The 27,475-nt window shown below is 48.7% G+C and overlaps 1 protein-coding gene and 1 long non-coding RNA gene across 3 annotated transcripts; one reads left to right on the plus strand and one right to left on the minus strand.

Moving 5' to 3' along the window:
• On the minus strand, positions 1-27,439 carry JAML (junction adhesion molecule like). 2 transcript variants are annotated; one of them, XM_058686884.1, is made up of 10 exons: positions 27,304-27,439; positions 22,141-22,204; positions 19,113-19,267; positions 17,534-17,759; positions 12,687-12,799; positions 9,966-10,203; positions 6,434-6,572; positions 3,928-3,988; positions 2,426-2,512; positions 1-501 (listed from the first exon to the last, which is right to left on the minus strand). In XM_058686884.1, exons 2-10 carry the CDS (start codon positions 22,181-22,183, stop codon positions 409-411), a joined length of 1,155 nt encoding a protein of 384 aa, XP_058542867.1. In that variant the 5' UTR covers positions 22,184-22,204; positions 27,304-27,439; the 3' UTR covers positions 1-408. The 2 variants fall into 2 exon arrangements, with proteins under 2 accessions (XP_058542867.1, XP_058542868.1); XM_058686885.1 differs by lacking the exon at positions 27,304-27,439 and adding an exon at positions 23,503-23,626.
• On the plus strand, positions 429-4,587 carry LOC131486891 (uncharacterized). The gene is made up of 2 exons (XR_009249510.1): positions 429-1,739; positions 3,530-4,587. It is a non-coding gene; the product is annotated as an uncharacterized LOC131486891 (long non-coding RNA).
• Positions 27,440-27,475: the final 36 nt, after the last annotated feature.

Consider the following 27,475-nt stretch of genomic DNA (forward strand, 5'->3'; position numbering starts at 1 on the left):
TGATTTCCACAAGCCACGTTTATTTAGGGGTAATTTGCCAAAGGAACCGTTTGGGTTGGTTTTGACTTCTGTGATTCTTCCCAGTAACCCATCCATGGAGACCAACATCCAAGGGGAGGACCTGATGGAATGCAGGAGGCCACTGCGGCGGCTCGGCCAGGGTCCCCAGGGCCAGTGTCCCGCTCCGGAAGGAGCGCCGCCATGCTTCTCTCCATCGGAGCCCGTTCCTCCCGAGCTGTCCCGTCTTTCTGCCAGGTTCTGAACCCTCCTTCTTCAGCCTTTTGACCAATGGGGCAGGAAGCCAACTGGGGTGGGGGCAGGGGTCCGGAATGACCAGACAGTGACTCGGGACACACAGAGGACAGAGTCTGCGCCACTGCTAAGGACACAAGGAATTCTCCTTTCTTCTCAAAAGGCTTGCTCTGGTTTGGGGATTCCCCCAGCTGACTTTTCTTCAGGCGGGTTATTTGGGGCTGACCTCAGAGAAGGCCAAACTGGGTGCTGCAGGGGAAGGGAGGGAAGAAACAGAGCACATTTGTAAGTATTTTGATCATAATAGTTGCCATTTATTGAGCTCTCTCCATCGATCTGGCCCAATTCTGAATTTCACAAGCACTAACTCTTTAGATCCTCACCACCTGGGAGGGAGGTAGTCTTCTTCTTCTCACTTTAAGGATGAGAAGACTGAGGCTCAGAGAAGCTAAGTTACCTGCCCAGGACCATCTAGCTTCTAAATCACAGAGCCAGGATTTGGACTCGCATCTGCCCAGCTTCAAAGCTTGTGACGTCAACCAGTATGCCATACAGCCTCAGGGAGGGGGACACAGGCGTGGTGCCCCCTTCACTGAAATAAATACGATCAATTCAACAACAACAACAACAACAACAACAAAATTGCAGGTTTATTGTTATCCCTGCTCCCTAATCGAGTATCACCTCTATACCTGAGGTCTCAAACAAATGGCCTGCGGGCCAAAATCTGTCCGGACGCTTACTGAATTTGGCACGCGGTCTTTAGAAATAACTTGACCGGCTCCTAAAGGCCTTTGAGTTTTGTGGCTTTGGCCTCTCATCCCCCTTGCTTTATTCAGTTCCGTTTCAAGAGGACAGAAGTGCTGTTTTACAGTTTCAATGCAAGTACCTACACTGAACACGGGGAAGGTGGACCTCACAGAGTTTCTGCAGATAGTGTCACCCAGGTGAGGACGCACTCAGCAGCAGCTACCATGCAAAGGTCATCAGCAGGTCCGTGAGAGGCCGGACAAGGCCTGGCAGGGACCGCAGCGTCACAGGGCAGTAGCAGGAGAAGGCCAGAGGGGTAAACATGACTACACGCAACTTCGGAGTGGAGCTACTGTTGCACTTGGTGGAACCAGGCCAGGTCCCTGATCTCACACTTCCTTGGCAGGGTCCTTCTCTGCCGCGATCATCTGGGAGTCACGTGTTCTCAGTGCCGCTGTGACGGGAACAAACGCGAGCAAGAGGCCAGCCTTTCTGGGCCCAGCAGAACACCACTCCTTTCATGGCCGGGGTGCCCATAATTAGTCTACAAATAGTACTGTGCCCGTCGCCAGCTCACCCCTTCTGTCCTTATTCCTACTCACTGCGCCCCAGTTGCCTTGTCTACATGCTGTACTTCCCTGTGGAGTGGAGGAAAGGGAAAGAAGGAATCCGACTCCCTATTATTGTATGGAATGCAGCAGGCAGCCCTCCTGGCGATCAGATTATGTCCACGCATCGTAAGTCACAGAATTTAAAAATGTAAGAATTGGGGCACCTGGGTGGTACAGTCGGTTAAGCCTCTGACTTTTGATCTTGGCGCAGGTCATGATCTCACGGTTCATGAGTTCGAGCCCCACATCGGGCCCCGGGCTGATGGTGCAGAGTCCTCAGTCTCTCTCCTTCTCTCCACCCCTCTCCTGCTGGTTCGTTCTCTCGCTCTCTCTCTCTCTCTCTCTCTCTCCCAAAATAAATACACTTTTAAAGACTTTTTAAAAATAAAAAAATAAAAAGGGAAGAACTGGAAGGGACTCTTGGATAGGAAGGAAGATCGCCACACAACGTTTGTCCAAGGATCTATGGTACCCTCCTCATTAGTCGTGTTTAACCTCCAATGAGGCAGGGGCACTTTGCTCATGCCTGATAAAGGTGCCTCTTCTCGCCACTAAAATCCATCACCATTGGCCCTAGTGACGCTTAACTACTCGAGATTGGGTACGAAGGCAAGATTGGTCTTCTACCCAGCAGGGCCTCAGCCTTTCAGACTTCCCTACTACTTAGAAAGCATCACAGGGCAGGAGCCCTCGGCAGAGTCACCTCCCTGGGTGACCCAGCCATGCCCACCGCCTAGGAGTTTGCCATATCCTCGCCAGCTCCTTCTCCAACCCCCGTCACCTGGCTCCGCCAGGCCCAGAACCACTCTCACCATGGTCATGTAGGTGGCCTCTGCCCTTCCACTCGATTCTTCTTCCTCAATCAGCTCCCGTGTGGTTATTGAGGAGTAAACATGTTTCTAGAGGGGGGAACGGGGGGAGAAACGGGATAAACGTTCCCCAAAATCGGCAAATGTTATATGCCAGAGAAAATGGTCATCTGCTACTGTTCACAGGGCATCAACACCAGAGGGTTATTGAGAGCTAGAAAATTATCGTCAATAATGACAATTCAGTCCCCAGTCTTCCCCCAAATTAAGAAAATTGGCTAGTCGGGGAAGAGCACTATCTTAACCACATTCTTTGCTTCAAAAGATAAACATCTTTGGATGGCCATTTAGGTAGCAGCAGGGAATCCTTATCTTGCCAGATTACTTGTACCCTGTGCTTATTTCCTTCTAATTAGAGGCTTGGCACGATGGCACCGATCAGCAGCTAACTGCGGTTATCTCTTTGACAGGGTTTATGTGGCAGGAACAGCCCTCCCTGAATCTCACATCTGTGAGGTCGGTGGTAGTATTCCTGTCACTATTTGGGGAGGCGATGTCATCCACTGATAAATTCTTGGGCTTCTGAGGCCCCAGCTGCGACAAAACCTACTCTTGGGTCACAAACAGACCGAAAGATGGAAAAGTAAATACTCAAAGAGGAGTTTTTAAAGGAAGGAAGGAAGGAAGGAAGGAAGGAAGGAAGGAAGGAAGGAAGGAAGGAAGGAAGGAAGGAAGGAAGGAAGGAAGGAAGGAAGGAATAGAGGGAGGGAGGGAGGAAGGAAGGAAGAAGGGAGGGAGGGAGGGAGAAGGGGAAGGAAGGAAGGAAGGGAGGAAGGGATGGGAGGGAAAGGAGAAAAGGGGAAGGGAGGGAAGGAAGGGAGGGAGGGAGGAAGAAGGGAGGGAGGGAGATGGGGAAGGAAGGAAGGGAGGAAGGGAGAAAAGGGGAAGAGGGAAGGAAGCGAGGGAGGGAGGGAGGAAGGAAGGAGAAAAGGAAAGGAAAGGAAAGGAAGTTCAAGGAAATGAATTCATTTCTCAGTCTCTAATAGCAATTACTTATAGCTCCATTACAAACTAATATGGAAGAACTTCTTGATCCTCCTACTTGAGGTCCCTGAATGATTTCATCTGAACTGTTGACTCCTGAACTCACCACAATTCTCCCTCATGGCTCCCTCATGATGCCCAGATGAAGAAGCTCTTGCAGATCATCGGGTTATTTGGACCTTACAACAGGACAAATGGCTCTGAGTCCAGTGCTCCTTCCTCCAGCCCTACCAGGAGGCCCTGTAGCCCCACCCCACTCCCACCGCAGGGGCTCTCGCTCGCTGGCTTAATGAAGATTTCCTGAGCCCCTGCTCCGTGCCCAGCACCGGCCGGCATGCTGAGACATAACACTGAGGAAGATAGTTCGCAGAGGAATTGATGGCACCACCTGAAATGCTAGAGCCTTATCCACCCGGCCCCGCGCTGGGCCCAGCAGCAGAACGGTAGAGTTCTTCCCTTACCTCTGGATCAGGCTTCTGTATGTTCTCCAGGCTTTTTACCAGGGTTGTGGACGTTCCTGAGCTGCAAGGCATGAAAATCATGGGGAATTAACCGGCCAGCACTGTATGTTCAAGAGTCCCTGCAGGAGACCCCACAGAGCTTTGTGCAGAGGGGGACCTCAGAGGAGGAACTATTCTCTCTAGATGCCCACCGCCAGCACCAGTCAGCCCACCTCGAAACCTGAGGAGTGCATCTCTCTGATGAAGGGCAGGAAGGGATTCTGGAGATAGTCTGGGCTGAACAGCAGCGTTGACTTCCCTATTAACCTAGCTAACATCTTTCTGCCCACACACTTTCAAGTGAATTAACAGTGAGGGCCACGGGATTAGATTTTATCACAACCGAGGACTAGGGAGATGTAGCTGGACCAGCAGGGGGCGACAGAAGCTCAGCGACACCCAGTTTCAAAGGGTTCCTGGCCATCCGGGCGGGGGGGGGGGGGGGGGGGGGGGGCGGCGGTTGGCAGAGCAGAATTGGCGCCAGAAACTCCCTGAGCGGCCAGCCCTGGCCCCTTCCCAGCCCTCGGCCTTTGATCTCTTGACCATCTGCCCTCTGCATCTGCCACTGAATACACTTCCTTTTTTTCTGCTCTGGCCTAGGCAAGAGCTAAAAAATAATAATAATAATAATAATAATAATAATAATAAAAAATCAGGGTTGAAGCTAGAAAAGAAACCGGATTTTTTTTTTGTCTTTAAGTGGAGGAAATATTTTTCGCATATTATCTGAGTATAAAGCTGTGTGTTCTCGTTGTAAAATAATTCAAATAATAAATAAACATAAAGAGGGGTGCCTGGGTGGCTCAGTCGGTTGAACGTCCGACTCTTGATTTCGGCTCAGGTCATGATCTCAGGGTTCGTGAGTCTGAGCTCTGAGTCAGGCTCTGTGCTAACAGCACAAAGCCTGCTTGGGATTCTCTCTCTCTCTCTCTCTCTCTCTCTCTCTCTCTCTCTCTCTTTCTCTCTCTCTCTCTCTGTTTCTCTTCACCGCACATGCACACGCTCTCTCAAAATAAATAAATAAAACATTTTAAAAAACAAAAGAAACACAGAGAGTTGGAAATTGAAGTTCCAGTAAACCTCCCACCCTCAGGGGACCCACCTTCTCTTTTCTCCCAAACAGCACTACCAATACTTGGGAATTATTCTCCCAAACTTTCTCAATATGGGCCTAGGGGCACTCACACAAGATATGTTCATTGTATATAATTTTCTTTTTTTATAAAAATGAGATCGTATCATACATTCTGTAATACGGCTTCTGGGACATCTTTCCATGTCGTCCCATTCGGGATTGTGCACCGTGTCATTGAATGGAACACCTATGCGGTGAATCGTTACCTTTCTGACCGTCACTGAGGATGATTTTCAGTGTTCGATTATCACCCGTGCTACAGCAACCATGTTCACAAATCTCAGCATAGCCGTCTGCTTATTTCTTTTTTTTAAAAATTTTCCAACGTTTTTTATTTATTTTTGGGACAGAGAGAGACAGAGCATGAACGGGGGAGGAGCAGAGAGAGAGGGAGACACAGAATCGGAAACAGGCTCCAGGCTCCGAGCCATCGGCCCAGAGCCCGATGCGGGGCTCGAACTCACGGACCGCGAGATCGTGACCTGGCTGAAGTCGGACGCCCAACCGACTGCGCCACCCAGGCGCCCCCCGTCTGCTTATTTCTTTCGGATAAGCGAGTAGACACGGAAGCACTGATTTCATTTGGTGGGAAACTGAGGCCCAGAGTGGGTAGGTGAGTTGACATGGGTGTCTAACTTTGGGCTCAGTGCCACTTTCATGCCCAGCGTAAAGACCCTTGGAGAGGCCAGCCAAGTTCAAACCGAGTCAGCGAGGCCCCGGGGGGAGGAGGTGCAAAGCCAGAAGGCACGCCAGCACCTTCCGTGGAATGGGTGTTTTACGGGGAAAAGAGACTCAGAAGCCAGAACTACTTAGCCTGAATGGGGGCCTTTGCCCGTGGGCAGCATTCCTACAAGACAGCCACAAGACTTCGTCATCAACACTTGGGGAAATGCGGGGTGGGGGGCCGTGGGCCTGCCAATGGCCAATGAAACACTGCCGCTGGGTCAGAGCACCAAGATCTGCACCTCTAGGTGAAGTGGATATTGCGGATAATCCAAAAACCATTTCTCTCGGGCACGGACTGGCACCATTATAGCTCTTGCAAAAGGTTTAGACTCTTAATAATGCTCTCCTTAGGCCACCAGTTACAAAAGAGCTGGCAATCTTTGTGAAATACCAAAGCGAATGAAGAGGGTGTGGGGACGTGCAAGGGCTTTCTGGAGCACGGTGAGCAGGGGGTGGGGGGTCCCTACCTAGATGACATCTAATTTGACAACCACAAATGATTCTATTTTAAAGTAACCCCCTTCTGGGAAAATGGCACGGTCAGGGTGCTGTCACTCTCCCACTTCGGGTCAGAGGTACCACCAGCGTCCCAACCCGGCCCTGTACCTCGTATTCCTGTGGGTGTTCTTCACGATCAATATCAGAACGGGAAGCAGCAGGATAGTGCCACAGACAATCCCCACAATGATCACCAGCTGATTCCCACCCAGGATCTCAGGTTTGAGGGCTGCTGGGGTCACCAATGCTTGGGAAAGGAGAAAAGCAATTAGAGGGTCTTAGTGTTTCGGGAAAAGAGCTGAGAGTCCCACAAGTTCTATACCAAGGAGCAACAGCCAAGTCAGGAAGCTGGGGGAGAAAGCCAGACTCCACCCCATGTGGAAACCCTGGGACTCCAGGGGTCCCCATTAGATGGAGAGCCAAGTCTGGCTCCCTTGCTCACCCCTACAGTATAGATCAAGGTGGGTGGGAGAAGAGGATAGCACCTTACCTACAGCAGAGTTTCCTTTTACATTAACAATTCTATCTTAAAATAAAATAACAGATGCTTCAGAGGCTGTAGATCTTTCTATGAGAAAGTGGTTGCTTTCAAAAGGATAGATGCTACAACACCCAGCCTCATAGTCAGAACGCCAAGTAAGGCCTTCAGGGGCACTCTTACCCACATGGCACCCCTCATTCATTTCCTCACGTCCCTCTAAATACATACGTAAACACCTCCTGGGTGCCAGATATCACCAGGCACGGAAGCTACAGAGACAACGCGTGGTCCCTAATCTCAAGAAGAGGGACAAACACATCGACAGAGAACCACAGCCTGCTCTAGGTGCTATGACGGAAGTCCACATGGGGCACAGAGGGGCACAGAGGAAAAAGGGTACCCACTTCTACGGGGGGCAGATGAGAATTCCTCAGCAAAAGTTTTCAAGTTTAAAACTCTTGAGGAAACATCAAGTTTGCTGGGCAGACAATATGGGGAAGGGTGGTGGAGCACAGTGTGTGCAAAGTCTGGAGGCCCGGCAGGATGGTACATTCGGAAAGTAGAAATCGTTCTGGGGGTCTGGTTCAAGGTTGCATTCGTGGGTATGGTGGAGAATTAGGCTGGATAGATAACAGAGTCCCCAGTCATGAAGGGCCTTGACTATCCCAGCCAGGAGTCTGGTTTTTGTTTCTGTAGACAGTGGAGAAACCACTGAAAGATTACAAGCACTGGACAGAATGTGGGGATCTGTGATTGACAGGATGGCACAGAGAGGCGCAGGAAGGAGAGAGCGGGGGCCAAGGATGAGAGCAGATACATGTTGGGGGCCTGCAGGCCAAGCCAGAGGGGAAGACAGCCAGAGCCTAGCATGGGACTGGAAAGAAGGCAGACCCAAAATCAGTAGCAGACATGACAGGACCTGTTGACCTCTTAGATTGGAGGTCATGGGAAAGGGAAGAATCAGGCACAACTCCCAGGCATCCGGCTAGCTAACCGTGTAGATGGTGACGGCGTTAACGCAGGTGGAGGAGATAAGCTGGAGATGAGCTGTGGAGACGTGTGCAGGGGCAGGTTTGGATGTGTTGCGTTTGAAGAATTTGTGGAATATCTGGCTGGAATTTGGAAGGAAGGAAGGAAAGAAGGAAAGGAAGGAGGGGAGGAGGGAGGAAAGGAGGGAAGGAGGGAGAGGTAGGAAGGAAGGAGAGAAGGAAGAGACGGAGGGAGGGAGGAAGGGAGGAAGGAAGAAAGGAAGGGAAGGAGGGGAGGAGAAAAGAAGGAAAGGAGGGGAAGAGGGAGAGGTAGGAAGGAAGGAAAGAAGAAAGAGAGGAAGAGAGGAAGGAAGGGAGGGAGGAAGAGAGGGAGGAAGGAAGGGAGGGAGGGAGGGAGGGAGGGAGGGAGGAAGGGAGGGAGGGAAGAAGGAAGAGAGGGAGAGAGGGAGGGAGGAAGGAAGGGAGGAGGGAGGGAGGAAGGAGGGAAAGGACGGAAGGGAGGAGGGAGGGAGGAAGGAAGGAAGAAAGGGAAGAAGGAAGGGAGGAGGGAGAGAGAAGGAAGGAGAGAAGGAAGAGAGGGGAGGAGGAAGGAAGGGATGGAGGGAGGGAGGGAGGAAGAGAGGAGGGAGGAGGAGAGGAAGGAAGGAAAGGAAGGAAGGGAGGAGGGAGAGAGGTAGGAAGGGATGGAGAAGGGAGGGAAGGAGAGAGGAGGCAAGGAGGGAAGAAGAGAAGAAGGGAATCCAACATAATATTTACTGAACATAGAGAGGATGCAGTGTCCAATCCTACTCGGGTAAAGGCGGCTGAGGACGGGCGATTAGAGTACCATTAGTGATGTGAGGTAAGTAGAGGCAGGAGCAGAAGACAGGTTGCAGTGCACTCAGGAATTCATTGGAGGTGACAGAGGAGACACCACACTCAGCCTCTGAGCAAGCTACTTGGCTAAGTCAAGAAAGAAAGGCACGACTGATTGCAGTGATGGTCGCACAACTCTGAATTTTCTGGAACCCCTGAGTTGCATGCTTTAAATGGGTGAGCTGTACGGTATGTGAGTTGTGTCTGCTTTAAGAGAGAAAAAAAGATACAGGGTGCGAGCTAAAGTAGACGAGGACAGAAGGTAAGAGGAAGAGCTGAGCGTATTTATAGGCCGAGGAGCAGAAGCCAGTAGAAAGCACGTGGTTCCCGAGGGGGAGAACATGTCACCTGAGCACAGAGGTTCGGATCAGCCCGGGGCGGAAGGGAGCCTTGGGGGGCAGGACGGAGGTAAGGAGGGGGGCAGATGGAGGTAGGCCTGCGGGCGGGGAGGCCTTGGAGGTTGAGCGAGCCCCCACTAATGGCGTGTATTTCCTCCGTGAAGTGGAAAACACGACTTCATGTTCGTGAGGAGGTGAAGAAAGCCATTTGTCCTGCTTCCCTCTCCGGCTGGGAGCCTGTGCTGTTACAGGGAGGTGCTTCCATCGACCCAGATCTCTGGTCAGAGGTACCGAGCTGTGTTCTGGCCTCATTCACTTCCCCGCCCCCAACAAACCGCAGCCAACCCCCAGCGAAGGGCTCTAGCGAAAGGCAAAGTCCACAGGCCACATCCTGACTGTTACCTGTGCTCTGGTTTAACTTTAACCCCTCACCGATCACCCTCTCCGTCCACACAATCGAGTCTTTATTCTCCCACATACCACTGGCTTTAATGCACAGGGTTGGCCAGAATACAGCAAACGCCTCTGTTTGGGGCTCCGGTCTCTTCCTGTTTTCTCTCTGTTCGGTGCTGTCTCTCCCCAGCTCAGGGTCATTTTCCCTCCCACTACGGAGCATACAGCACCCAAGTAAAAAGTGACTTCGGACACCAACTCCAATCCACCTCTGAGCTCCTGTACCTTTCCATCAGCCTATCACACCGGCAACGAGTGAGTTCTGGCAGAAGGCGTGTGTTCACCAAATACCAGCTCCTTTGACCTCACACATCCTCAGGGCCAGAACTAGAGCGAGGCAAGCAAGGTGCCTAGGGCTCCAAATGCCACTGTCAAGGCCACTGAAGTCCAGGGCACAAGTGCTTGTAAGAGACAGACGCCCCCTGAAATTCTGCACCCCGAATGCCTCTCTGGCCTCACCCTAGTCCCGGCCATGCCCACCCGCTACGAGGCCCCCCATCCCTCCCCAGCCGAACGTCAGATACTTCGGGGCTCTTTCAGGATCACGTGCAGCACGGTGGTTTTCTTGAAGGTCAGGTTCCCCAGGTGGATACTGCAGGTGTAGCTTCCTCTGTCAGACTCCCGCACTCCTTGGAGCATGATAGACGCATCATTGCGGGAAGTGTCCCCCACCAGGGTTACACGGTTCTGGAAGCGGCCCCGGTTCTGGGGGCTCCCCACAGGTACCCTGAGTTTGGAGTGATAACGTAACATAACCTCCTCCTAGAAGGGAAAGGCAAAGTATGAGTTTGCAAAGACCAAGGGGGTCGGGGCATGGGCAAGGTTGAGTGGGGGGGCCCTTAGAAATAGAAGTTAAGGGGCGCCGGGGTAGCTCAGTTGGCTAAGCGTCCAATTTCGGCTCAGGTCATGATCTCGCGGTTTGTGGGTTCGAGCCCCGTGTCGGGCTCTGTGCTGACAGCTTAGAGCCTGGACCTGCTTCAGATTCTGTGTCTCCCTCTCTCTCTGCCCCTCCCCCGTTCACGCTCTGTCTCTCAAAAAATGAATGAACGTTAAAAAAATGTTTAAAAAGGGGCGCCTGGGTGGCTCCGTCGGTTGAGTGTCCGACTTCGGCTCAGGTCATGATCTCGCGGTTTGTGAGTTCGAGCCCCGCGACGGGCTCTGTGCTGACAGCTCGGAGCCTGGAGCCTGCTTCGGATTCCGTGTATCCCCGTCTCTCAGCCCCTCCCCTGCTCATGCTCTGTCTCTCTCTGTCTCTCAATAATAAATGTTAAAAAAAAAAAAAAGGAAATAGAAGTTAAATCATGTTATCCCTCTACTCAAAACCCTCCAATGCCCCCTCCCATTTCTGCTAAAAGTACAAGGCCCTCCATGATCCGCCCCGCTCCATTTTCCTCTCTGATTTCATCTTACACTTTTTCTTCACTTTACCTCTTCGGGTCAGTTCACCACTTCATTCCAGCCACACCGGCCTCTTTGCTCTCCTTAAGTACTGGCCTCAGGGCCTTTGTACTTTCTGCTCCCTATGCCTGGGGCATCCCTCCCTCTCAAAATACACATGGTTCACTTCCTCACTTCAAATCTCTGCTCACATGTCATCTGTTCAGTGAGGGCTCTCTGACCACCTGTATACAGTAAGAACCACAAACGTCTGCCTTCTTGTTCTTCATAGCTCTAATATCTGACATAGCATGTATTTGTTTCCTCAGTATTTTACTGCATATCTCCCTTGATCTTGATCTTAAGTCTCCCATCAGGGCAGGAGCTGTGAGCGTTTGCTACATAGGTGCTTAAAATACCTGTTAAATGAGTAAGTAAATACCTGTTAAAGGAGCCTGCTTAGGATTCTCTCTCTCTCTCTCTCTCTCTCTCTCTCTCTCTCTCTCTCTCTTTCCTCTCTCTACCCCTCCCCCACTCACCCTGTCTCTGTCTCTCTCAAATAAATAAATAAACTTAAAACATTTTTTAAGGCTTTTAAGAAAAGGAAATGGGGGGGCGCCTGGGTGGCGCAGTCGGTTAAGCGTCCGGCTTCAGCCAGGTCACGATCTCACGGTCCGTGAGTTCGAGCCCCGCGTCAGGCTCTGGGCTGATGGCTCAGAGCCTGGAGCCTGTTTCCGATTCTGTGTCTCCCTCTCTCTGTCCCTCCCCCGTTCATGCTCTGTCTCTCTCTGTCCCAAAAATAAATAAACGTTGAAAAAAAAAAAAATTTAAAAAAAAGAAAAGGAAATGGGTATACGGATACAAACATGGATGCGAAACCTCTCTGTGTTTTGAATTCACAGCTCAAAAGGCTCATTCTCAACCTATTTTCTGCTGTGACTCACTTAGCAGTTGACGTCTAAACGCACGACAAGCTCCCAGAGGTGAACCTGGGGCCACATGTAATTCCCCATATGCCACCGTGATGCCACGCTTCCAGGCCCACTCAGACGGCATACAGGAATCGAGTGAGTACAAACGACTTTTTAACAGAGGTGGCTGCGAATATGTCTTAGTTTGGAAAAGATAGATCTTTTATAAACTTTGCACCTTAATTTTGATTAACAGTAACCGACCTGGGATATCCCCCGCAGTGCACCTTGCCCCACATGTACATCAGCAGGCACAAATGACGCCTATGGTCTCGTGAACTGCCCTGTTGCTTGCACGCAAGTTCCCATGAACGAGTCTGCGCGTTGGCCCCCAGGACCTACTAATGCCAACGCCTGAAGCACCCATAAAGACAAAGAAAATTCCCTCCATCCCAGAAGTGGGGCGGCGGGGCACAGAAGAAAACTTATAAAAATAACCGAAATAAAAATAAGAATGCAACGATTCTTATGCCCAGCCCGGAGCTTAGAGACAAGGCCACCAAAGTCAACCCCCCTCGTTCTCCCATGGACTCTACAAAGAGAAAGGAAAAGAGGAAGGAAACTAAAAGGCAGTGGCCAAGTCACGTACAAATGCTTTGCACGGACGATCTAATACATGTGTCCCCACGGCCCTAAAAGCTGAGCAGGCAGCAGCAGTAGCAAGAATATCATCCTTCTCCTCTTCCTCATCTGCATCAGAGCTATTTTTCCCACCAGGAAGCTAAAGTTGCCCACAGCCAAATGGCTGAGCTGAGGCCCAGTTCTGACACGCTCCAAAGCCCAAGCCCTGCAACGCCACCACACGGCACCCGCTGCCCCGATACCCCTGCCCCCACACCGTCCTGACGCCATCCGCCAGGGGCTTCGACAGCACAGCAGTGGTTCCTTCTCCTTTACCTCGGCGTGCTCTCCTGATGAGAACGTCCAGTCTACCTTGGTCATGCGTTTCTCTCCTGTGCTCTGGAGAACACAGCCCAGCTGAGTCGAATCACCCACATGGGCCATGAGCTCTGGGGATAAAATGGTAACTCAAGTCAAACCCAAGGTATAATCTACAGAAGTCAAAGAACTTCCAGAAGAGATCATGTTTAGCCAAAGATCCTCAGCCATAAAATCAATGCCACCCCCCAAATACCGCACACATTCACTCCGCAGATGAGCCGGATGATCCCATGTGGACAAAGCACTCAGAGGCGTCTCACTCACCTGACACCCCGCAGCTGAGAGAATACCCGTGGCTACCCACACACATCAACTCTGAGGGGTCTTCAATCTACGGTAAACACATTCTGATTCCCTTTAATTCCCTGCTCCTTCCCCTTTTCCAGAATTTCTCTCCAGTCCCAACTCAACTTCAGGTTTATACTAAAGAGAGGACAGACAATCTTGAAGCCCCCTCTTTCTTTCTTCTTTTTTCGAAGCCCCCCTCTTTCCGATCACCAGCTTAGAAGCCCACATCTGCCGAACATAAACAGGAAGTGGAAAGTTATATAATTCTCATGCTTATACATAACCCACTGGCTCTTTGAGCTGAAAAACTGAATCACGGGTGACTTTCTTCAATTTCTTTCCTTCTTTTTACAGGTTGTCTTAGGACTGGCTTAAGACAGCTCTGGCTATGGTACAGGTCACAGGACCGCTTGCTAGTTAGGCCAAGACAATAGACAGCTTTTCTCTTGGCTTGTCTTTCTGTTTTAATCCCTGCCCCCACTCCCCCAACAGATTCCCTTGCTTCTGGCTTCCCAACTCCTAGACTCTTCTTTCTGCTTTTTTGTACGCGCAACTGACCCCATCATGTGTTTACTGCGTAAATCATTTCAAGGGGCCCCTGAAAAAAAAAAAAAAAAACCTAGCAAAATGATTCTGATTTTTCAAGAATACGCTACACAAATCAACCCCAAAGTCAGTTAAGAAATGAAAGGCAGATACCATATGGTTTCACTCTTATGTGGATCCTGAGAAACGTAACAGAAGCCCATGGGGGAGGGGAAGGGGAAAAAAAAAAAAAAAAAGAGGTTAGAGTGGGAGAGAGCCAAAGCATAAGAGACTGTTAAAAACTGAGAACAAACTGAGGGTTGATGGGGGGTGGGAGGGAGGGCAGGGTGGGTGATGGGTATCGAGGAGGGCACCTTTTGGGATGAGCACTGGGTGTTGTAAGGAAACCAATTTGACAGTAAATTTCATATATTAAAAAAATAAATAAATAAATAAATAAATAAAGAAATAAAGAAATAAAGAAATGAAAGGCAGGATGGTGTTTGGGGAGACACAAGCCTAGGGCTTAACTGGACAGAATTCCTTCAAAAGAGCATTAAGCACTGCTCATGAAGGAGGAAACGCGAGGCATAAGCCGACCTTTTCATCCAAATTGTTGCTCTGGGAGAACATGAACTTCCTGCCCAGCAGGGGAGATGCACAATAGGAGGAAAGCAAAAGAAAATATTCTGAACTTGAAACTCTATGGAGGGAGTCATTTTGAAAGTAACAAAAATTCACTCCAAAGAAGACGGATAGGGAGGGAAGGTCCCCCTAAATCCAACAGCACATTAAGAGCTGAACTCTATTTTTTAAGTTTATTTATTTATTCTGAGAGAGAGAGAGATGGCAAGTGAGTGGGGAGGGGGAGGCAGAGAGAAGGGGGGGGGGGTGCGGAGAGAGAGAGACAGACAGACAGACAGAATCCCAAGCAGGCTCCGCACTCTCACAAGGAGCCTGATGTGGAGCTCCAACTCACCCCGTGAGATCATGACCCGAGCCGAAGTTGGACGCTTCACCAACTGAGCTCTATTTTTAAAATGCAGTAAATATAACTGACCCATTCTGCACCTTTCATTGCACCAGGCATGTGCCAGACACGGTGTATGTAACATATCAGCCAGTCATTACAATATTTTGAGATACACACTATCATTTGCCCATTTTCAGAGGAAGAAGGTGGAAAGCGCCCAAAGGCACACGGCCCATAAAAGGCTGAGCAAGCACACACCCCAGACCTAAGTGAAGAAATGCACAAAAGCTCTCACTCACTGTACCGGGCCCCCTCACGTAAGTGGAAGGATGGCTGGTTCTAGAGCAAAAGTACAGGAAGTTAATACTATTTTTGTTTGCAAGAATACTGTCTGTGATATTTAAAATAAAACCTATGAGGAAAAAGGAATTGAAGGAGTAGGATCATGGAAAAAATTCTAAATGGTAGCAGGAGCATAGAAAAGTTATAAACTGAGGAGTAAACTCTGTAGAGCAAAGTATAGATGACTTCACATGGGGGAAGACAACCTCCACCAAGCAAGCTGGATAACTTTCCAGTGGCCAGCAGGCAGATTTTTAGGAGTTGGCTCTACTCCCTTTCCGGCCACAAGGGAAAAATAAATACAGGTTGCTCCACTGGCTACGGGGGAAATATCTGACAAACCCTAAAATTGTTCTAGCCTGTGTCCATGGATTTCCCAATTCTGAAATTGGCTCCTTTTACTTTATGGCCTCTGCGTCTCTTCAAAGAGGGAAAAGGCTCCTATTTTATAGGCTGTATTTGTATGGACAAGCATTTGGGCATGGCATCAGAGGACAAAGCAGAAAGGAGTAGCCCAAAGATGATCCTTGGGGAAATAGCTGATTCATTTCCTTTCTGGAGAACTACAGCTTTGAAATCAAAAGAAAAACGTCAACTGAAAGAAAGTAGGGGGGCGGGGCGCCTGGGTGGCTCAGTCAGTTAAGCGGCTGACTCTTGATTTCAGCTCAGGTCATGATCTCATGGTTCATGAGATGGAGCCCCTCATCTAACAGGCTCTGTGCTGTTAGCCTGGGATACTGTCTCCCCCTCCTCTCTCTCAAAATAAATAAACTTTAAAACAAAAAAGAAAAGGAAAAAAAGTAGAAAAGTTTAGGAGGGAGATCAGAGGCCACCTTCTACAATCCCTTTTACAGCTCCAGTTTTTAGAAACAGGATTCCAAGTGAAGGGTGCTAATTCTAGAATTTCATTCATTCCACAAATGTCTGTTTGTTTTAATTTTTTTAAAACATTTATTTATTTTTGAGATACAGAGAGAGACAGAGCATGAATGGGGGAGGGGCAGAGAGAGAGAGAAGGAAACACCGAAACGGAAGCAGCCTCCAGACTCTGAGCCATCAGCACAGACCCTGATGTGGGGCTGGAACCCACAAACCATGAGCTCATGATCTGAGCCGAAGTCAGATGCTCAACCGACTGAGCCACCCAGGCGCCCCTCATTCGACAAATGTTTATCGATGGCTTACTCTGCGCCAGGCAGGGGGTCCAAGGCTGGTCAGAGGACAAAGAATACAGACCCAGGTGAACAGGGAAGACACATCTGGGCAGGCGTGATGGGCATCACCAAAGAGGCGCGCACAGCGGGCCAAACCAGCTGGGGGAGGAGAGGAGGTCCAGATTCTAGCAAGCTTTCCCGAGACCATAGACTCGTCCCTCAACACTTTGAAAGAATATATCTAATTCTAGGGTTTTCAAGGTTTTTTTTTTTAAGGCAGCAGAATTCTTTCTTCAAACAAAATCTTCTCTGGCAGCCCAATGAATAAAACCGGAGAAAGAGAAAGGACTTTGGTTGCAGTTGGAGGCCTGAGGTCCTATTAGACCGGATCCTCTATTAACCCTTGCCCTGCTCTCACCCTTTGCGCAGCCTACCAGGTTCCTTGGACCTTCAGGGTTCTACACAGCACAGTTTGAACACCACCAGTCTACTGAAGCCACACCCTCCATTTACAAATGGGAAGATGAAGTCCAAAGACGATACCGAGATCCTCTCATTTCTTTCCTGTCCCCTAGAACGCTTACCAGAGGAACCTACTAAATATGGACATGGCGTCACTGAGGATAACGGACGGGAAGTACCATCAGGACAGAGTAAAAGGAATAGGGACTTTGATGTCAGAGGCTCCAGGGCTTAAGTACTAGGTGCGCCATTTAATAAACATGCGTCCTTAGACAAGTCACATCTAAGCCTGTCTAAGCCTCAAGTTAATTCATGTGTAAAATGAAAAGACCAATATTTCCTCCACGGCATTTTCATGATGATGGGACACATTTAAGGTGATAATAAAATTACCACTGTCAAGATTTTTCTTTAGGGGCGCCTGGGTGGCGCAGTCGGTTAGGCGTCCGACTTCAGCCAGGTCACGATCTCGCGGTCCGTGAGTTCGAGCCCCGCGTCAGGCTCTGGGCTGATGGCTCGGAGCCTGGAGCCTGTTTCTGATTCTGTGTCTCCCTCTCTCTCTGCCCCTCCCCCGTTCATGCTCTGTCTCTCTCTGTCCCAAAAATAAATAAAAAATGTTGAAAAAAAAATTAAAAAAAAAAAAAAAAAAAAAAAGATTTTTCTTTAAAGAACACCAATTACCGGGGTGCCTGGGTGGCTCAGTCGGTTAAGCGTCCGACTGCGGCTCAGGTCGCGATCTCACCGTTCGTGGGTTCGAACCCCCACGTCGGGTTCTGTGCTGACAGCTCGGAGCCTGGAGCCTGCTTCCGATTCCGTCTCTCCCTCTCTCTCTCTGCCCCTCCCCCACGTGCAGTCTGCCTCCCTCTCTCTCAAAATTAAATAAACAGTAAAAAAAATTAAAAAGAAAAAAAAAAAAGCACACCAACTATCGCAGATTCACTCTGTGGTAAGTGTCTAGACCAAAGGCTGGCATTTGTTCAACAAAGCCGGTTCCCTGCCCTCTTTGCACATCAGATCTCTCGCCCCTTCGCCCTTCTCTAGGTAAAGCATTCACATACCTTTGGTTTCTTCTGGTAGAACGTGCAACACCACCGCTTTCTTGAACACCAGGCTCTCCATTTCAAGCCGGATTTCACAAGTGTAGGTTCCCTGGTCGGCCTCTTCCACATTTTGGAGCAGGAGAGAACCATCGCTGCGTGAGATGTCTCCCACCAAGCGCACACGGTTCTGGAAGCGCCCCACAGGCACGCTGAGGTTGGCATAATAGTATAGCACGTAATCATCCTGGAGGGCAACACAACATTGGGGGGCACATCTAAAGTCACGGGCACCAGACCTAGGAGCCTGGATGCAAAAGACCCTGTTCTGTGGAGGCAACGGCATCATCACCATCGCCATCGTACCTGTCATCATCCTTGTCCTTATGATTAAAAAGTACTTGGTGCCGGGTAACACCGTAACTTGAACAAGGCCCTGTGCCTTATTTCACACACAAATGGCGGACTATGGCCCACACATATCCATTTCTTACAGTCTGAGGTAAAATGTAACATCCACTCTGAAGGTCACTCTGGGGACTCAAACTCACAACTTTTGAACACCTTCTCTCATCTCCACCCCGTTTTCCGCTATGGCCCCTGGATTCAAGGGCATTCAAAGCCTTGAGGTAATCCCCCAGACCAGTAGTGGTGACGGTCCCTGGCATGTTGGCCATCACTCCCCACCCCCCCTTCTGCCCTCTTCCAGGCAGCATATCATACAGCTTGAGAAGGAGTCATCATCACAGACTGGCTTGCAGGCTGGGAAGGGGAGCCCTGGGAAATTCTTATTTCTACGTACACCATGGGCCTATCCCTCTCATAATACAAAATACTAACAAAAATTTGAGTGAGAAAAGTATTAAAGGAATAACATGCTATGAGCTACATAAAGAGTATTTCGTTTGTACACTTCGGGACCTTACCGTTAGTAACACGTTACTTAGGATAGATTTCACAAATGATCCTGAGATACAGGCATCTCTACAGAATCTCTGACGGGCTGTATACACTATTCCCCACTCCAAAGAGCGCCCATGAAAGACCCCCTCTCGGCCATGCTTCACCTTCTAATCCCAACACCTGAAGCGGCCATGAAGGAGAAAGAGACGATTCTCTGGCACATGAATGGGGCACGGAATGCTGAAAGAATCTGGTCCTCTCCCCGCCAAAAAAGATTATTGTGACATCGTTCTTATGCCTCTTCTGTCTAGACCAATGCTCTCACCCTTGTCAGCCCTCCCAACCACCTAAGCTACTCTACGAAGGGCAAACATCGAGAAAAGAAACAAAAAGAACTTCATGGGCACGTCTCTCATTGCTTCTCAAGGACCCAAAAGGTAAGCATTACCATTATGATAATGACTTTCATCGTCACAGATGAGGAAGCTGAAGGTCAGCCAGGTGGAGTTACTGGCCCAGTGGGTCGCACGGCCAAAGGGCCGAGCAAGGAAGAGGCTCAGTTCCGACAAGCTTCAGAACCCAAACTCTGGCAACACCACCTCATGGCACCTGATGACCTGATTCTCCCTCTCCCCATGCTGTCCTCACACCATTGGCCAGGGGTTTCTACCACAGAGTTGTATTTCCTCCTTGTTACCTTGGCGTGCTCTCCCGATGAGAACATCCAGTCTACCTTGGTCACACGTTTCTCTTCTGTGCTCTGGAAAACACACCCCATCAGGGCTGAATCACCCACATGGACCGTTAGCTCAAGGGAGGAAACAATCAAGTCATTCAGGCCCAGGGAATAATCTATAGAAGCCAAAGGCAAGAGGAGACATCATTTAGACAAATACCCTCAACCACAAAAATCAGTATTAATCACTAAGTACTATACGTCTTCCCTCCCCAGATGACCCAACACAGACAAAGTACTCAGAGGCCCCTCACTCAAACCAGCAAGACACTCCCAAGGGTAAGAGAAATACCTTCTAGTTATGCACATGCCTCAAGTTGGAGGGGTTCTGCAATCTTCATATTGCAAAAATGCAAATTGATCCTGTTCTCCTAGCTGGTCCCTTCCCTGTTTCTGGAATTCCTTTCTCCCAGCTCCCTTCTTTCCTTCTATTTTTTAAGTTTATTTATTTATTTTGAGACAGAGAGAGAGAGAGCAGGGAAGGGGCAGAGACAGAGGGAGAGAGAATCCCAAGCGGGCTTCACGCCCAGCGCAGAGCCCAACGTGGGGCTCGATCTCCCGAACCATGAGATCATGACCTAAGCAGAAATCAAGAGTCAGATGCTTTAACCGACTGAGCCACCCAGGTGCCCCTCTCTGAGTTCCCTTTCAGGGAAGCCCTGACGTTCTCCTTCCGGGTCATGCATTTAGACACCCACAAACAGGAAATGACATGTCTCCTGCTCCTAGTTTCCCATGGGTTCCCTATCTAAAAAGCCAACTCACAGGTATTCTTTGCTTCCCTCCTCTTTTCCTTTTCTTTAGTTCCCTTACAAAAGCTTCTCTCTGACTTTGCTGGCTGATTCTGGCTGTCAGTGCAGGTCCTTGTAATTAGACCAGCACGAGCACAGTTCTCCCCTTTGCTTTCTCTTTGTGTCTGTCTCCACCCTCGCTACCCACCCCAGCTTTGCCGTCAGCCCCGGCTTTTCAGATCCCAGGTATTTATGCACAGGCACCACTCCGCTATCTATATATCGCTCAAATCACCTCTCTTTTCATTAAAAGAGGAAACCATTACACGGCTCTTTCCATTTGCACAAGATGTGCCCTGTGTGGAGAGACAACATTGAGCAAGACCCCTCTAGGTGCTGGCCAGTTTCTATCGAGGAAGAGCCAAGTGAACACGTATGGGAATAAACAGAAAATGTGCCAGTCTTTTCATGCAAGCTGTTGCCCTGAGAGAAGAGGGTTAACTTCCTGCCCAACAGCAGGCGCGCACAGTAGGGAAGACGGAAAAGAAAACATGAACCCTACACCCTTTGGAGGGAAAGTGTTTGGAAAGACATCAAAATCATCTCCAAAGCCGATTTGGAATTTTCCTGTAAGGAAGAACTGAGCAACTTCACATGCGCTTAAAGGTGTTCTTATACCTTTAATTTAATTTAATTAGTTTAATATTAAGCTAATTTCATTTAATATTAAGAGCGCCCTATGTAGTATTAAGTGAAGGTTAGCTAGAAAGCAGAGGCAGCCGCCAAAGCGACGAGAAACTGACACCTGACGGGTAACCTTTGTAGAACAACGGATGGAGAAAATGAGACTTTCTACAGAGGAAAAAGCTCTCTGCAAAGAAATACAAAATGCCCTGATGCCACCGCCTACGGGGCTGAATTGTTAAGTCTCTGGCTGGAAGGGCAGAAATCTGCAGGCTGCCTCCTGTGCCTCTGAGGAAATGTCTAAAGAGCCTCAGAACATGACCAGCCTGCATGGTTCTAAAAGCTTCTCTTAAATACATACCATTTTTGTGTGTGTGTGTGTGTGTGTGTGTGTGTGTGTGTGTGTGTGTGTCTGTCTGTCTGTCTGCATATTGGTGCACATTCTCTGTTTCCTGGAATTAGAGCAAAGGCAGTTCTTATGTGCACGTTGCTGAGTCAGTGTTTAGGTTACCATGCACAGCTAAAAAACTAATAATAAAGAGGAAAAATAAGAGACTATGAGAGCAAAGCACCTTAGTCATTCATTCTTCCTACAGAGCTATCTCCATGGGATAAAGAGAAAAGGCAGGGAGAAGGATGCCTGCGTGGCTCAGTCGGTTAAGCATCCGACTCCTGGTTTGGGCTCAAGTCATGATCTCACGGTTTGTGAGTTCGAGTCCTGCAAGGGGCTATGTGCGGTCAGTGCACAGCCTGCTTGGGATTCCGTCTCCCTCTCTCTCTCCGCCCCTCCCCCCTCAAAATAAATAAAAATAAGCTTTAAAAAAAAAAAAAGAAAAGGCAGGGAGAAAGGACGGACAACTTAGAAAGAAGACACGAACTATACACAAGAAGCAGCCCAGAGCACAGAAGTTACATGAACAGGAGACTCCAACCCGACCTGAGGGCCAGGGGCCGGGGCCGGAGTTGGGGGCTGGGAGGCGGGGGGGGGGGGGGGGGGGGGGGGCATTGTTCAGAGGAGGTTTCCAGAAGGAAGGAAGCTTAAGGAGAAACCTGAAGGATAAGGAAGCCTTAGGCAGGCTCGTTAGGGTAAGGCGGGGAGAGAAAGTCCTGGCAAAAGAAACTACCCCAAATTGTGAAAGAGCTCAGTGCATTTGAGGAACCACAAGAAGGCTGGTGTGGTGTAGCTACAACAACAGCAGAGTACAGGGATTCTGGGACTCTCTTCGGTAATTTCATTTCCTGATCTGAGACTAGCTGTGTTTTTAAGGTCACGATTTAAAGCGCAGGAATGCCAGAAATGTTCTTCGTACCACGTCGGAAGGTCCTAGAACACACAATCAAGGACCCGAAGGCCTTCTGTTTCTAATAGAAACAGAGGAAGATTCAGCTTTCCAAGAAAGAGTTTGCTACCTAGCTTCTAAAACAGCTGCTTCAGCAAAACTATGATGTTCCAGGTTGGGGTTTCCGTTTTCAGCAAACCAAAGGGAAATGAAAATCTATAAAGCCGGCTTTCGAAAACGCACGAGACTTACAGGAAATCAAATGCCCTCCTTGGTTCCTTGGTTTCTACTTACCCAGTAACACTGGCATCAGGAGGAGTTTCAGTGGGCAACACATGCTGCTCTCCAATTTTCCAACCTTCAGATAAAAGAAAAAAAAGATCAGAAAATAGCATCAAGAGAAGTTTGTTAACTTAACAAACCACTGTGAGTGCCTCTGTGGGTCAGTCTGTGCCTGAGGCACTGGGCTACAGCCCCGAACAAGGACAAGGTGCCACTCACCTGCAGTTTGCGAGTTGGGGGAGGGAGGGGGAGATGGAGGGGGGAAAAAAAGAAGCAAGTGAATGAACAAGAAAATAGCAGATGCTAGAAAGTGCTGTCATGAAACAAAACAAAGCAGTGTTTGGAGAGTCGTTTGGGGGCCGCTTTAGATTGGCTGTACGAGAAGATTAGATGAAAATTGCTTTTCAAGAGGAAAAAAGCAAATAATTTCAGGATGTCCTTGAGATGACAACCCTGGCCATTCTACAACCTAAGGATGTCACATAAACAAAAGATGACAGCTGACTCGGTGTGAGATTTTTGCCTATCTCTCCAACTAAATTAAAATTATTACTTTTAGGGGCGCCTGGGTGGCTCGGTCGGTTAAGCATCCGACTTCAGCTCAGGTCATGATCTCACAGTTCGTGAGTTCGAGCCCCGCGTTGGGCGCTGTGCTGACAGCTTGGAGCCTGTTTCGGATTCTGTGTCTCCCTCTCTCTCTGCCCCTCCCCTGTTCATGCTCTGTCTCTCTCTGTCTCAAAAATAAATAAACGTTAAAAAAAATTTAAAAAAAAAAAATTATTACTTTTAAACATATAGAGAATGTTCAGGACATGTGGGAAAGGAGCTACACAAATGAGAAAATTTTCAACCCAGTTGAAAGGCACTCACTGCATTCTGTGGCAGAAAGAAGCCGCATAAAATAGACATGGTGAGCTTTTTTTTTTTTTTGCCCTCCCCTCCCCCCCCCCCGTCCCCCACCTTTTTAAGCAAGGCAGCAGGGATAGAATGAGACTTGGACTGCACATGGGCAAAAAAGTACTTTTTAAGCATCTATATTATCTCTGTGGTATTAATTTCGCTGCGTCTACCAGCTCTGGGAAAGGATTCGTTGTTTTTCACCATGCCCCACAATTTTCTTAATGAAACAGAACAGCAACTCCAGGGAGTTACAATCCAACCAGTTCTGGGTTCCCACCAACCGCTATGTCTGGTCTCGGCCACGATCCCTGCCCCCGGAACATCCCGCCATTAAAAGAACTCTACCTAGAACCTGCTAGGAGGAAAGCTGTCTTTGTGTAATTCCATCACAGTACCCCACCCAGCGCTGGTGGGAAGTCCACATGTTGTGGCCATTTTAACTTGTACACAACGATTACCTAAGAGATTCCTTACCTGCGTTCTAAACAACAAAATCCTCCATCTGGAAAATCAGGGTCAAACTGTTCAAGGAGGTCCTACCCTAGGTCCCACTTATGCAGAGAAGTCAGTTGACCTTGCGGAACCTCAGTTTCCTTGCCTATAACATGAGGACAATAATGCAAGGATCAAACAGGATGATGTAGATAACAGTGCTTCAAAAAGTAGAAATCATTACCACATAAGATCCTGTTTCTCATAACCTAAAAATCAGCTAGGAAACAATTTGTAGCGCCGAGAGAGATTTGGGTTCTAAGCGTCTACACTTATAAGAATGGCAAGTGATGAATCAGAATGAACTGGAAACTCTTTTAAGTTTCAATTTTTGAACCCCATCACAATGTAGATAATAATTACACTGACTCAGATATACCAAGAGTCATACTAAGTTTCCCCCAAACACCTCTGATAAAAACGCAGATCTCTCTCAAGATAGCAACAGCTGTCTTCTGGCTCCACGACACCCATCCCACCCCACACATCCCACCCCACACATCCATGAAAAAGAGCTTCCTTGAGAGCATGTGTCATTATAATTCATCATATCTGGGATATCTGAGATCCCTGAACGTTCTGGCTGAATTCCTCTTCAGGGAGTTGGTTGTGTTCCCTCCTCTGTCCGGCACACTATTCTTGTACATTCCCCCAGAGCAGTGCGCCCTCTGCTTGGAGGAGGAACAGTTGATTTACAGGTCTAACACCAAACCGCACCAAGTCTAGATTCTCAAGAAGGACCATATGTTCCTGTTTACGAGTGTCCCAGGCCTGTGTTGCAACACCACTAAAGTGCCTGGCATGTGCTGGGTGAGTGCAAATAGCTGCCCAAATGACCACCACATTGAAACCAACTTACATTCCCTACAACTCGGGCCATTCTATCCTGAGGACACAGGTGATCCCAAAGAGACTCTGAACCTCGTCACCAAACTCCAGTCACTCAGAGCCACACCCAACCATTTTCAAACAAATCTTAGGAAACGTGCAAATAATCTGATGAATACAAGAGATCAATATTTTTTCACTCATATGTAGATCTTGAGAAACTTAACAGAAGACCACGGGGGAAGGGGAGGGGGAAAAAAATAGTTACAAACGGAGAGGGAGGGAGGCAAACCATAAGAGACTTTTAAATACAGAGAACAATCTGAGGATGGATGGGGGGTGGGGGAGAGGGGAAAATGGGTGATGGGCGTTGAGGAGGGCGCTTGTTGGGTTGAGCACTGGGTGTTGTGAGTAAGCGATGAACCACGGAATCTACCCCTGAAACCAAGAGCACACTTTACCCACTGTACGTTAGCCAATTTGACGATAAATTATATTTTTTAAAAAAAGAATACGAGATATCATTTTTGGTTCTAAGTACTCATATGCACCGGTAGAACTCCCTGTGAATGAAGAGAAAAGCAATGAGTTCGTGGAAAAAGCACGGATTTGAATTCCTAAAAAATTCTCTTCCTGGGTCAGACCTTCCATTAACTAATTCTTTGATCTCTGGGAAATCACTCAGTCTCCTGGGCCTCCTCCTTACCATTAAAAGATCGGACCTTTTCTCCCCCCTAGTTAATATAGGACCACGCCAGAAATCAGTAATTACATATGCAATAATTCCGAGAGGGTTACATGCCACGTACCGCCTGAACGCTCTACACGTTGACCCACGTAGCCTTTGCAACGACCCTATGAGGTCTCCAAGACTGGGACGCTAAGGCACAGATTGGTGAAGTGACTTGCCCGATAACTCATAGCAAGCGGCAGAGCCAGGATTCAAACCCAGGCATTCTGGATCAGAACCTGTCCCCTCACTGCCCTGTACTGCCCCTCGTGTTTCTGAAAGTATTCCATGTTTTAGAGCAAAACTTCTCTGAACTTCATGTATCCAAACAAGATGAATCTACTCCCCCAACTGAGTGCTCTTCCCGCCCACTTCATCCAGTGAACTCCTGTTCAGCTTTCAGATGTCAAGTCAGCGTGGCTTCCTCAGGGAAATCTCTCCTGAGCCACACTTACCAGGTCAGATGCCCAGCCACATGTTTTGTTTTGTTGTTATTGTTCTTTTAATATTTATGTAGTTGTTTAGTTATTGAGAGAGTTATTTAGTTATTGAGAGCAGGGGAGGGGTAGAGAGAGAGGGAGGCAGAATCCCAAGCAGGCTCCGCCCTGTCAGCTGAGAGCCCACTGTGGGGCTCGAACCCACGAACCATCAGACCGTGACCTGAGCCGAAACCAAGAATCAGACGCCCTAACCAACTGAGCCGCCCAGGTGCCCCCACCTATCCCTCGGCAAGCCACATGTTTTAATAAGACTATTTATTCTTCCTTCGGGGCATTTGTCATAATTTCTAATTATCTATTTATTTGTGGGCTTGTTTGATTAAAGTCTTGCTCTCCACGCTCACCTCCCAAGACTATAAGCTCTACTATCTGAACAATGAAGATCAGAATCTTATATATACAAATATATAATATACGCATAAAATGAATCTTGGTCTTTAGAAATCCAACCAAAGCATCAGATGCACCTTAAGCACCTTGATAATAGGATTCCGTTTAAATTCTCAACTTTTACCTCGCTTCTTCAGATCCTGACATCTCCTCAGCAGAAGCTCTTAAGATAATTCTGCATGGTCAGAAATCTCATGTGTTGGCCAAACGTTTTGACCTGAGCTCACGGAGCTTTCACAATATAACTCCTGGCAAATATCTTCTATCACTCCCGGTGTGGGAGTGGGGGGTGGGGGGGGGCAGGTTGTAACCATCGGGATCACCTCTCCCATTGTTAACAGTGCAGAGGAAGGGTTACCCTTGGCACGATTGTGACAGAAAAACCTCTTCAGAAAAGGGACTCGTGACAATGAGACAACCACACAGGATGTGAAAATGACCCCCTAATGTTACAATATCACAAAACAAGATAAGGGAGAGGTGCTGCCTCTGAGTGCCAGTGCTTGGCCCCCGTAAGGACAACCAACCACTGAGCAAATAGACACCTGCACAGGCTTCCCTTACCTACCCCGCTCACCTCGCGATGCTAAGTCCCCTCGATTCCCCCTGGCTGTGCACCTCTGGGCTCTCATTGTTTTGAGGTATAGTTACCCACATAACCCCTCTGAGGCATGAAGTTCTTGAAATGCATCCTCAGTTTTCCTTCCAAGACCGTTTATCCTACATTGGGCCGGGAGGTCACATGGCTCCTTGTAAGACAGTCTTGACATCACTGGTCAACCCTCTACCTGAAGGGGACTTTGGAAGTCATTACTCCCGCTCCCTCCTCAGACCAGGTTACACCTAAAGGACCCTACATCAGGCCTTCATGAGATCAGAGCTTTGCAAAGGACGTGATTGGTAAGGACAGTATAGCCTAGCTCTCTTGAGAGGTTTAAGTTTCTGACTTCTTAAGGTTAAATATTGGTCTGTCTAGGATTGGGGGAAGAGAAACAGTGAGGGACAAGCCCCGCCATGAATTCAAGGGCAGCTAGTCACTGCTCTACCTATAACCACAGGCAAATTATAAATGAAAGTCTTGTTCTTCATCATCATCATCATCATCATCATCACCTACTCTTTCATTAAGGGCAAACCTTACCCCTCTTCTCTCTGAGGATCTTAACGGAAGCAACTCTACCCCACGGAAAGGAAAAGTGCACCCACCAGGCTACCTTATACCCATCTCTTCCTACAGAGGTGGAGAGCCCTGTAAACGTGGCCATCAAATTAAAGCCTTCTCCTGAGAGAGCAAAGTGTGAATCCCTGCTTAAGAAATACGAAGCAATTGCTTACCCAAGATGAGGCGCACCGAGGGGAAGCCAAGCACTGAACTGCGCTACATCTGCAGTACCCAAGTCCGACTGAAGAGACTTCTGCCAGCACAGGAGGTCAGGCTCAGAGCAAACCAAATGCGTGCGTTCTGAAGTGGCTGCAGAGATGCAAACAGGAACCTCTAAATCAAGGT

The sequence above is a fragment of the Neofelis nebulosa genome, chromosome 10 (assembly GCF_028018385.1).
Source record: "Neofelis nebulosa isolate mNeoNeb1 chromosome 10, mNeoNeb1.pri, whole genome shotgun sequence".
Lineage (NCBI taxonomy): Eukaryota > Metazoa > Chordata > Mammalia > Carnivora > Felidae > Neofelis > Neofelis nebulosa.

Bases quoted from the DNA above. Each gene is read 5' to 3' on its own strand.
- JAML (XM_058686884.1), bottom strand. From the start codon at position 22,183: ATGTGTTGCCCACTGAAACTCCTCCTGATGCCAGTGTTACTGG. The intron at 6,573-9,965 runs GTATCTGACGTT...TCCTTTCCCAAG, and splicing joins GATCCTGAAAGAGCCCCGAA to CATTGGTGACCCCAGCAGCC. The intron at 2,513-3,927 runs GTAAGGGAAGAA...TCCCCCCTCTAG, and splicing joins TACAGAAGCCTGATCCAGAG to AAACATGTTTACTCCTCAAT.